General features: G+C 52.9%; 1 protein-coding gene across 1 annotated transcript in view; it reads right to left on the bottom strand.

Annotated features, from left to right (window-relative positions):
* Positions 1-12293, bottom strand: part of NPHP4 (nephrocystin 4) — a 139434-nt gene that overhangs the window by 50350 nt on the left and 76791 nt on the right. The window contains exons 13-17 of the mRNA XM_055582455.1: positions 4917-4978; positions 2685-2795; positions 1278-1426; positions 930-1121; positions 292-479 (exon numbers count right to left, since the gene is read on the bottom strand). Coding sequence (XP_055438430.1) covers positions 292-479; positions 930-1121; positions 1278-1426; positions 2685-2795; positions 4917-4978 — 702 coding nt within the window. The remainder of the gene's footprint in view (positions 1-291; positions 480-929; positions 1122-1277; positions 1427-2684; positions 2796-4916; positions 4979-12293) is intronic.

The raw sequence follows: 12293 nt of genomic DNA, 5'->3' as shown, positions 1-12293 counted from the left end.
AGGCTTTTTTAAAAAAGACTCTACGTTTTTAGATACACATAAGAGAACATCTAGAGATGAAATTATATGTCTAGGATATGGTTCGGATAGCCCCGGTTTGGGGAGGGGTCTGGGTGGGATGTCGTTGACAATCGTCAGAGCTGATTGGCAGGAGCACTGATTATTCATTATGCTAGTTGCTCAAATTCTGTACCTGTTTGAAGTTTTTCATTTTCCAGCATGTTTTAAATAATAAAACTCACAGACAGAGCTCAGCACTGGGTTCTGTGTGTGCCAGACCCCCAGGCTCACCTGCATCAAAGGAGCCATCCTTCTGGATCTGGGCAAGGATGTGCGACAGGGAGGCAGAGCTGGTCTTCCCAGCATCAGCCAGCTCCACGAGCTGCAGTCGTGGTGTGGTCTCGGGTGGGAAGCGGTAGAATTGGAAGGTGAAGTACACAGTCTGTGGCCATGGCGCTGCCTGCTCATCCTGGGGCACCCTGGATCCAACAACACCCTGAGTCAACCAGGCATCCTGGTGGAGAACTGGGCTTTCATCACACGCTTGCAGGGAGACCATGGGTAAGAGACCACCTCCTCCACCCCCACAGCAGCCATACGGTAATGTCTGGGAACCCTCTGGGCATTCCCCCTTCAGGCGTGATGGAGAGCCCTGCCCTCGGGGCTACACCAGCACCCAAGGACTGGGCAACACGCTGTCCATGTTGTAACTAAGGACCATAGGAGACCAGGTAAAGCAGAGCTTATAGCATTTGGAAATGGCTGGGGGTGCGTCCCAGCCGGACTGAAACAAAGACACAGGGCATTCCGTAATTGCTAAGACCTGATCATAGGTTTCTGCCGGGTCAGAACCACATGGAAGCGTTCCCTCAACACAAGAAATGCAAAAGCCAGGTACAGAGTAACAGACGAAATAATCAAGAATTTACCTGCTAAAGGCAAGAAATTGCAGCACTATCTCATTGCCTTGTAGACAGTCTGATTCTTCCTTCTGAGGGCTGAACTTCACGGTGTCTGTAGGACTCACAGCCTCAGCTGGTTGCTTGTTGGCGTCCAGAATCTCAGGAAAGCCAGCAGACTGCAGCAGCGCCAGGGACGCCCGTGATAGCTTCCCTCCAGAGCTGGAACGGATGGCCCCCTGAGCCAGCCTCCAGGAGAAGGCCGACTGAGGGGCGGGACCCGGACAGTCACCTCTCTGGGAAAGCCTGCTGTTCAGGGAGTCACAGGGTCTTGATGCACAATGCCTGCCTGGGGTCCCTCCCAGACCTGCTCCTCACCTCCTGGTCTGGGTTCCTGCAATGATCGGGGCGTGCACAGGCGTGAAAGGCAGTTCCTGCAAGTGGTCAGCAGCGGACGTTCCCAGGGCTAAGGCTGTCTGGCTCAGGTCAGCCTCCAGGTGAGAGATCCTGCCCTCCAAGGGGAACTCCTGCCAAACACAGTGGGGCCCCAGGTGAGGCCAACAAGAAGCCCCACCCGTAACCAAGGAAGCTGGACGTGGGGCTCATGGATGAACCGCCCCTGCCACATGGCAAATGAAAACACAGGAGGCTCAGCTGCATTGCAATCTCAGGTAAGTGGTAAATAATTTTAGTATAAGCATGTCCTGGGCAATATCCGGGACATACACTAAAAAGTGATTGTTTATCTGAAATTCTAATTCACCTGGGCATCCTGTATTTTATGTGAGTTGAAAAGCAACAAGGAAGGAACCACTGATTTTATGAACAGATCGGTAGCCTGGAAGATGCCTGATGCCTGAGAAGGCAAATTAACATTAAAACCATGTCCATGGAACAGGAAGATGAAACTGTCTCCAGCAATGCAAGGGAGCCTGTGGGACAGAGCCCTCACATGTACAGATGCTCCCTGTCCCCAAGTCACCCAATGCTCTAGGCACCCACCTGCATCCACCTCCCACCTCTGTCTAGGTGAAGACCTTATTGGGATCCAGGATACTCTCTCTAGAGCTGGCTTCCCCAGCTTCTCATTTCATTCAGAAGGAACCCCAAGTGACTTGGTCACCAGTAACAGAAGAGAGATAAGATCTTCCTGACTATATGAGCCCAGGAATATTTTGGAATAAGGCATTTCAGCATGAGGATTTTCAGGTAAGTAATCAACTAGAGCTGCCTTTCTTCGACAGACTTCCAGGGCAAGACTGAGTTTGCAAGTGAACCAGGAAAATCTATGTGGGTCCCCCAAGGCCAGTGGAAGGAAACAGGCCTATTTTGGCCCATTAGCTCCACTGGAATCTGGGGTGGTGAGCTTCACAGATGCCTCTGGCCTCAGACAGGGAGGCAAGCACCCTGGAGAGGGAGCTGGCAGCTTGGATCAGCCTCTAGTTACATCTCCAGGGAAACTTCTCTTTTTCTCTTGTGTTCAGAGGTCTAAGGGCGCTTTGTCTTCTCGGATAGGACAAAGGCAGAAATCAAGCCCTGTGGCAGGAACACCTCCCAAATCAAACCCTTGGTCACCAAGACAGATGGTGGAAGATATCTGGAACCTGGAAAGGAGGCAATGTCCAGCCCCCATCCCTATGCCTGCTTCACAGGGACCCCATGAAGGTCTCGGCCACCTCGCCAAGGCCCAGGGCAGCCAGCCAAGTCAGAGACTTCAACCGAGTTGGGAGTCTGGAGCCATTCTCAGGAAGGAGACAGGATAGGGGGAAGGGGCGGGCTACTTACCCCTGGGACCAGGGAGGGCACAGGGCTCCCAGGTGGCTGTGATGAGGGTTTGGCCGAGCGGCGGCGTGGAGCTGGGGATGGTGGGGAAGCCGCCAGCTGGGAAAGCGACAGCTGAAGGGAAGAAAGCTTGGGTGAGATGACAAAAGGCACCCCAGTAACTTTACAGAGCCCCTCCCGCCCTCCCAGCACTGACCCTCTAGGGGAAGGAGGACTCTAGTTGTGGCCCCAGGAGGCAGCAAGGTCTGGATTCTCCTGGTCACCAGCTGCTCTGGACCAGGCACTACGTCTAATTGCTTCTACTCTCATCACCAAGAGCTGCAATTAGGTGATCTCTCCCACACTGCAATGGCACCCCACTCCAGTCCTCTTGCCTGGAAAATCCCACGGACGGAGGAGCCTGGTAGGCTGCAGTCCATGGGGTCGCTAAGAGTCGGATACGACTGAGCGTCTTCACTTTCACTTTTCACTTTCATGCATTGGAGAAGAAAATGGCAACCCACTCCAGTGTTCTTGCCTGCAGAATCCCAGGGACAGCGGGGCCTGGTGGGCTGCCGTCTATGGGGTCGCACAGAAACGGACACGACTGAAGCGACTTAGCAGCAGCAGCAGCAGTATTAATACGGAAAAGCAAGTGGAGGGGAAGCCGGGTTCTCTCCACTCAGGCTGCAGGTCTGGTCTCTGAATTTCTTTGGGTTTTATCCCCATCCCTGGGCTGAATTCCTCCATGACCCCTTCTGATTCTAACCACCTGTGTTCCTACAACATGAACCCGCCCGTTATGGGATGACCATGATGGCAACTGATGTGGGCCCTGGAATCCCCACTCCACCACTTGACTGCCACATGATATGGGCAAGTCACCTAACTCACTTGGTTTTGCCTCAGTCTCCTCACCTGTAAAAGGGGGGTGCTGACCGCAGCTAAATCACAGGGCTGCTGTGGGAAAGGACTTGGCATGTACCCAACATGGGGTCAGCCTTCCACAGATGGTACACATATGCAGGGAGTGAAGGTCAATGTGAAAGGCTGATGTGGGGTGGTGAAGGGCCCTGACCCTACTGAAGATCCATCTCTCAAATCCTGTTTATAATGTAGTACGTGTTACAAATGGGACATCTGCCATCAGCAGTGACCATCAGCCCAGGGGTGGCTGTGGTGGTGGCGTGGCGGGTGGTGCTGGTACAGAAAGGACCCAGCACATGAAGAGGTGTTGAGGACATGGGTGGGGGGCCCTGGGGGCCCAGGCAGCATCTTGGGGCAGAGAGGAATGTAGGGTCAGCTCAGCTCCCCTTGACCCCAGCAGCCATCCTGAGCCTCTCCAGCCTCTGGGGGCGGGCGGTGCTGTAATGTGGCCCTCCAGCACTCAGAGGCACCATGCCAAACACTGCAGGGGATATAGGGACAGGCCAGCAGGAGCCGGGAGGCTGCCCCAAAAGTGTCTTCAGGCAAATGCAACATCCACTCTGATCCAGTTTCCAAGCTGCATGGTGCTCGTTAAAGCCCTGTCCTGGGCCAGCCTTGGATACTGAACAATTTGACTTTTCTAGAAAGTCAATGTCCAGGATGGTGCTGGCAGACAAGGTCATCAGGAAGATAAACCACCTCTGACCTAATTCAAACCACGTGGCCAGAGCCACCCCAGAGCTATGGGCAGACCCACAGCCAGCTCAGGATCCCTGAAGGGTGGCTGCATGCTCCCAGACCAGAGGAGGTATCTGCTCTCTGACAGGCCTGCAGGTCAAGGTCCTGTCCCCACCAGCATCAGCTGCTCAGGGTACCTGCCCAGCTACTGCCCAAGGACGCTGCAGCCCAGCCAGCACCTTCTCCTAGCAGAGAGGTCGGGAGGGCACACCCCAGGGTCTCAAAAGAAAAACCAAGGCCAACCAGTCCTGAACGATCATCAGCCACCAAACGTAACTGCCAGGGAGAACACATTCTGAGTGTGGAAACAGGCCTTCAGCGGCAACCAGAGGATGGTTAACAACCACCGAAGCCACTGCCCCGATAACCAGCTCTGGGACCTGCTGCAGAGACAGGCAGGGGGCGGCTGAGGACACCCTGGTTGCCGTCCCTGGGGGCCCATCCTCTCAAGCTCGCCAGGATCCTTCCCACCCACACACGTAAACAGGACATCAAGTGTTCTTAAAGATGCCAAGAGGACTTTGCTGCACCCAGAACCTTTAAATATGTGTTTTTGGAATTCTGAAACAGGCCTCTCAGGCCTGGACTTACCCCTGGTCCCATGGGTGAGTCCTGGGGAGCGGTGAGCCCCTGGGATGGCGATGCTGGTGGACCTGCGAGGAAGCACAGGGGGACGGGGAAGGGACACCAAGAGCCCGGCTCAGTCAGGCCTGGCATGCATCTCCCCCGACCCCACCCAAGCGATAACCAGTGCTACAGCCAGGCGCGGCCACCACACAGTCTCCCCGCTTGGTGGGCAGACAAGTGCGTGCGTCTGGGGTCACTGCCTGCAGGATGGAACCCGAGCTCACTCCCCACTTCCACAGCCTCCTTCTCCTGCTCCTGTGGGCACTCTGCCTGTGCTCAGGGAGATGTAAGGCTCTCGGAAGGCTCACTCTTCCTTTCACCCTCTCACACACCCCTGCCTTCAGGGGACCGGGTTCTGATGGCTGTCCAGACTGGGACTTCCCCAGCTGGGGCCCACTGGCTGTTTAGTTAAATAAGAAACTTCTACGCAGCCGCGCACACACGGCAAATGCCACGGGTGGGGCTCTGCTCTCGCATCGCTCACGGCCCATCACCCAAGTCTCACTCACTCTAGGGGTGAGAGGGTGGGCATGTTAGTACCAGGAAGAATCCGGGCCAGTCCTCCTCAGGGTCCCCAGAGCGAGGGTGACCCTGGGTGACGCCAGGCTGGTCCCCACAGTGCCCAAGATGCCCACCTGCGGAGGGAACAGCCGCCCCCACGGCGCCATCTCCACCCACAGAGCTCGGTCCAGGGCAGGGCCGGGCCGGGTTTGCCTGTGCCGCTTCCACCCCCATCCCGGGCCCCGCACCCCAGCCCAGAAGCCCAGGCATCGCTCAAGTCCCAGAAACCCCCAGCCTCTCGGCACTGAGCTCGTGTCTGGGGCCACCACCACCTCGCCATCATCCCGCTCACATCACGTTTCTCTCGCCTTCACCTACCAGTGCCACCGCCTCCAGCCCGCCTGACCCAGGCCCACACGGCCAGGGCACTTCTCACCCACCCGAAGGCCCAAGTGTGACCAGACACCTGTCTGAGGTGACCTGCCCGGTTCCCCTGAGGACCACACCTGCCTCACGCACCACAGTCCCCTTCATGGGGACCTGACTCTGGCCGCTGCATGTGGACACCACCCTCTCTTGAACTTCAGGACATCCTGAGAAATCACGGCCTCCCCTAGGTAAGCAGCCCTGCTCCAGTCACTCCCACGTGGCCCTGAGGACCCAAGTTTAGCCCTTCCTCCCTCCCCTGTGGTCTCTGCTGCCCACGCCGCTGCACAAGAAACCATCAGAATGGCTCATGTGCTCCTGAAAACGGAAGCCCTGAAACAAAAGCCGGTCCGTCCGAGCGTGGAGCCTGGAAGCAATTAAAAAGCGGGAGGTCAACAGGTGCGTTGTGATGTGGGACTTGCCAAGACAACTGCTTTGCCAGGCACACTGGGCAGCTCAGGGCCCCGCAGTCTCAGGAAGGGCTGAGTCAGCGATTTCATACCACCCGCGCCAGTCACGATAGGGTCGGTCACGCTGTGCAGGACACAGAGAATCTCATGCTTGCAGCTGCAGCCACTGTGCCCGCCTGAAGATGAATTTCCTGACAACCAATTACTTCCCAGTCAGCCTCCACTCGCTGAAAAGTGCTGTGGACAGAAGCTAAGGTGTCTGGTCCTCTCTCAAAGCTCAAATGCCCTACACCTGACTAAAAAGGCCACGAAGGGGCTTGCAACCTGCCCCGAACCTGGGCTGTCCTCGTCCCATAGAGTCACACAACTGCACCGCGCACTTCTCTGCACTGGCCCGGGGGGGCAGTGTGTAGACTATGCAGGTCTGAAGCCCACTCATACTCCAGGGCGAGGGGGGACTACTTTTCAGTTCAGCCCTTCTCGTGAGTAGAGTGAGTGGGCAAGCATCACAGAGAGACAGAGAGTAAGTGCACAGATACGTGAGTGCCCAGGTACTGGGCTTGGCAACATACTCCAGGCTGGAGCAGGCAGAGGCCTCACCACTGTCTTCCCTGGAAAGGTTAGGGTGGGGGAGTCCCCATGCATGACTACCAGCCAGGAGCCAGCCCTGCGTGAGAGACAGCATTAAAGCCTTTTGCCCCGTGTTACAAGCTTCCTTCCAGAGAACACTTTTGCATGAACACAGCTGTGTATTTGGCTGGGGGTGGTGGGGAGGGGGCTGGCAGGGCCTGACGAAGGGGGTTTGTGGAGGAAAACGCTGCCCTGCAGACAGACCTACTTGTGCTTAACCTAAGGGAGAGGCAGTTGTTGCTTAGCATCCGTGGCAGCTGAGGGCCAGGTCCTGGACCAGGAGGGTGGGGGTCTGGGGATGTTCCAGGATGGGGCCGAACAGCTGGCTCCAAGGGTAAGGGGATGGAAGGGGTCATCAGAGCCAAAGACACAATCGCCATGATTCAAATAAAAATTCTGAAAAATAGCTTTCCCCATCAGACCTTGAAAATAAAGGATTATTGAGTGTTTCATGGTACCTGGGACACTAAGAATTTACAAGGCAGACCCATTTGAAAGGCCTTTATTCCTAATTATTTGGCCTTTGAAATAATTTGAAATAACTTGAAATAATTATTTGGCCATTCTCTTGAAGACTTTGATCACAGAAATGGAGGAAGAGAGTAAAGTCTAGGAAGACATAGCAGGATGCTGGTTGATGCAGCAGGCATGGGTCTCTGTGCGGAAGGAATCCAGACCTCAGGAGGCCGAGAACTGGAAGTGCCCCACCTGGTTAATCAGGCCCTAGAGTGGTGAGGAGTGCCAGACGTGCCCAGAGCCCTAGACTGAGCCACCTTCAAGGCCCAGGCTCAGAAGCCTGGGCTCTGAGCCGCTCACTGATGGTCTCCTGCAGAAAGCACCCTCAGAGAGCCAGCCCTGACTTCCATCCCTTGGGTGACATCTTTTGCTCTCCCCACTGCTGCCTCATCTTTGGATGACACGTACCAGGGCACAGAGAGGATGCTCCCGAGGGTGTCACCAGCACAAAAGTCAAGAATCTAACTCCTTATTACTCTGGGAAACACCATGATTACATATTGTCAATGACCCCTTCTGCTTTTATATCTATTAAGCGAATGCACCAAAATTCCGACACCACGGGAACATTCAAAAGCAAAATGTGGGTCAGGGAGATGCCGAGTTCCAAAAACTGGAGACGGAGGGCCCTCTAGTGGCCCTCTAGTGGCACCCTCTCGTGCAGGGTGATGAATGGACCTTTGGTCCCTGGTAATTTTGCAGAAAGAATAAAAAGGACAATTCATCACAGGAAGCCAAAGCATCTCACTTAAAGTGACAGCCGCATATCATTAAGATTTCCAGAGGAACCATATAAGTTGGTAAAATATTGAAGCAGGAGAAGTTTCCATCATCAGTTAAACACCAGCAGATATTTGTGTCTTCTGTATTAGGTCTTGGGAGGCAGTGTTTTCAAATGTTTGGAACCTGGGGTGAAGGCGATCACATTAATGTGACTTGAATGCAGCGATAAATCCAAATTAAATAAACCAAATGTCCCATCCGTGCAGATCTGCTGGTCCCCAAATGAGAGCTGAAAAGCAGACAACGCTTCCACAGAGTACCTGCGCCAGAGCTCGATTCCTGAGCTCCCAGCAGCACAGGCATCCCCTCCTGTGTGCTGAAAACAAGGCAATAAATCTCTGGGGAAAGAACTAAAGGGTGTGCACCCAGCACCTCTGAATCCCAGGACGTCATGCTGCGACTCAGTGAGCCCCACACACGGGAATAACACCCTTGGCCCATCAGCCAGAAAGAGGCTCAGATCATCTTGAGCCCATAGCGAGCTGCCTTGTGGGGAAGCCCTTCCTGGGGGGTGGGGAGGTGTCCCCTGCCGCTTGAACTGCCACAGCGCTCCCTGGAGCCCATGCCCTGCTCTGTGCCCAGCAGACCCTCTGCAGGTCGAGATGGTGAGCTTCCAGAGGACAGGCCAGGTCCCACGGGTAGGAACTCTATTCAATTGAAGACGGGGAAATGCAGGGAAACCTGGTTACAGCTGGAAGGCAACCTTGTGGTAGAGGCAGCTGAGCTCAGGGAAAGACACAGGACATGAAACTAGGCCCTCGATCCATCGGGTGGCCACCTGAATTCACCCTCTCTTTGAGAGCAGGACCGAGAGATGGTTTCCCTTTGGGGATCACCCTCCCAGCCCTTAACCCTGGGGTCAGCGGGGCTGGAAGTCTGAGCCATCCCAACAAAGTGTGTGACCCAGGACAGATGGCCCCTGCCCACATCCCAGTCATTCAGGGTAAAGACAGGGGATGCAGCAGAGTGGGAGACTCCATCTCAGGACTTTGACTGGACAGCAGAAGTTCTTCATGCTGGGATTTCTAAGCCCAAGGATGACACAGAAGCTCCCAGAGCCACCCTGTAAGGAAACCCTGCCAGGGAGGAAGCCAACAGGGAGAGCTAGAGGGCAGATGGACGGGGTGCGGGAGACAGACAGACACACCAAGTCTTCACCACATCACTCAAGTGCCAGGATATAGCCAAGTCTCACACGCTCAACAACAGCCATCTCTTCCTATGCTGTATGTATGTTCCATTGGTTCTGTTTCTCTAGAGAACCCTGACTAAATGCTCCTTTTACCCACCTTGCTGCTGTTGTTCAATCACTAAGTTGTGTCCGACTTTTTACGACCCCATGGTCTGCAACAACCCAGGCTTCCCTATCCTTCACTACTTCCTGGAGTTTGCCAAATTGGCTCCCTGGTCAAATTTGACCCACAATCTGTGCTTATAAATAAAGTTTTATTAGAACACAAGCATGCTCATTCATTGACACACCCTCAACGGCTTTCACCAGCAGATGAGTAGCCATGACAGAGATCATCTGGCCCATAAAGCCTAAAATATTTCCTATCTGGCCTTAAAGTCTGCTGACCTCTGCCAGAGATGGAGCTCAAATATGCAAAGAGAAACATAAATCCTGAACCTAAGTTAATCAAATCAGGACAGGCGTAACTGTCAAGCTGCCCACCCACCATTCTCTACCTTATTCTCTAAGAGGAACAATAGCTCACCCGGCTCCTCTTCCAAGGAATTCTCCTGGCAAGAATACTGGAGGGGGTAGCCAGCCCCTTCTCCAGGGTATCTTCCTGACGTAAGGATCGAACCCAGGTCTCCAGCATTGCAGGAGGATTCTTTACCGTCTGAGTCACCAGGGAAGCCCCCTTCCTTTTAGACCAGGTTCATATTCACAGCAATTCCGTGAGCAGAAAGGACAGGGAATTCCCACGTATTCCCTGCCCCACAGACACACAGCTTCCCCCACCATCAACACCCCACACCAGAGTGGGACAGCATTCTTTTTGCTGGTCTTTGTTTGTTTATTGTCTCTTTTTAAAAGGTGACCTCTATGAGGACAGGAGCCTGGAAGTGTACCTGGACATCACAGATTCTCAGCAGGGTTTTCTGAATGGATGGGGTGCAGGGGTCAGTGCTGAGCAAACCTATGCAAATAAACACTCCCTCACTTTCTCTCAAAGTGGTTAATAAAAAATGCTGGGAGCAGGGCCAACACCAAGCTCTGTAGCCGGGCAGGAATCCACTTCCCTGGATGGCAGCACAGGCATGGGTGTGTATCCATCAAGGACTCTGGAGTCAACAGTAAGTCTGAGCAAATGTTGCGTTTGCTCGCGATCTGGTGGTTGCCTTGTTTCCACTGAGATTTGGGATCTGTATTTATGTGGTTGAGAGAGGTTATGAACATGTGGCCGCTGCCCACCGATGCTGCCAGCTAGGAGGATGACAAGATCAGTGTGGCTGACAGCCACTATGAACCATGTGCCCCGTTTCCAGGCAGTCCTGTGCACCCTGACCAATCTTCACTCATCTGACCCTGTCTACAATTCCTGACAGCCTCTGCCCGTTTTTCTTTCCAGTTGTTTATCTCCTCCTTGTTGATCTTTCCATCATCGTTCTTCTTTCTCATCTTTTCATTCCTTCAATTAATTTTTAATGGTTTTACATACTGCAAATATCTTTCAGTCTGAGGAACTGCTTTTTAACTTTGTTTATGGAATCTTCTCTCTTAGAAAACTTTCTTTATATGTTAACATAATCACATTTCTCAATCTTCTCTTTTTGGTTTACACTTTATCTTGTTTAATGAAGCCTTCCCAACCCCAGGGTCATAAAAATATTCTCCAATTTCTTCCTAAGACTCAAGTGTTATTTTTCATCTAAATAGTCCTTTCATCCATCTATTTTATAACAGAGGACACTGAGGGACAGACACATGAAGCCACCAGCCTAAGATCATCCAGCTGGCAAGTCTGAATTGTCTTCAAAGCCACTTACATGCCACTGTGTGTCCAGTTCCTTTCAGAAACCGCCACAGTTTCAGAACCCAGAACCCAGGTGTGAAGGTTCAGACATAACAATATGCAGAGACCTATCAGCATCGTGGCTGCTGTGCAGCACCCACTGTCCAAATAGACCAGCTCACCCCCCCATCCCCAAATCGGGGCACAGGCAGGTCGTTCCTGCACTGCACCCATGAAACACGGAGGCCTTCTGAGCATCCTCATCCTGGCCCCATGTCACAAGGACTAGTTCCTCTCTGCAACAGGCACCTAGAAATGGCAGTTCTCTGCTGTAAGGTATTAACTGTATACATGCATGCGTGTGTGCTCAGTCGCTCAGTCGTGTCCGACTCTTTGCAACCCCATGGACTGTAGCCCACCAGGTTCCTCTGTCCATGGGATTTCCCTAGCAAATACTGGAGTGGGTTGCCATTTTATCTTCCAGGGGGTCTTTCCAACCCAGGGTATTAACTAAACACTACAACGTTGCTCTTCAAAGTGGTCCCTCCCGGTGTGGTGGGAGGTCCTCTTTTCCCAAATTTTCAACCTCATGCTGTCATTCAGCCAGCTCTTTCCAATACAAGGGAAATGAAATGGGTTCTCATTTTAATTTTTATTTCTCTGATTACTAGTGAAATTGAGCACTTTTTCATACATTTTGGTCATCCTGGTTTCTCCTCTGTGAACTCCCTTTTCATATCCTTTGACCATTTTTCTGTCTATTCCTCATTGATTTGGGACAGCTCTTTTTATCATTTTTCCTCTCTCTAAACTTCTAATTAAAATTTCTAAAGTTCAGTCTTGTAATCCACCCAGAATTTATGGTTTGTTATTGTTGTTGTTCAGTCACCAAGTCATGTCTGACTCTTTGCAACCCCAGAGACTGAAGTATTGCAGGTTTCCCTGTCTTTCACCATCTCCAAGTTTGTTCAAATTCATGTCCATTGAGCCGGTGATGCCATCCAAACATCTCATCCTCTGCCACTGCCTTCTGCTCCTGCCTTCAATCTTTCCCAGCATCAGGGTCTGACCTACTTGCAGTCTGAGGTATGGTTTGTATACAATAAGAAATT

The sequence above is a fragment of the Bubalus kerabau genome, chromosome 5, assembly GCF_029407905.1.
Source record: "Bubalus kerabau isolate K-KA32 ecotype Philippines breed swamp buffalo chromosome 5, PCC_UOA_SB_1v2, whole genome shotgun sequence".
NCBI lineage: Eukaryota > Metazoa > Chordata > Mammalia > Artiodactyla > Bovidae > Bubalus > Bubalus kerabau.
The sequence above is the reverse complement of the archived record's forward strand: the minus strand, read 5'-3'. Positions and strand labels throughout refer to the sequence as shown.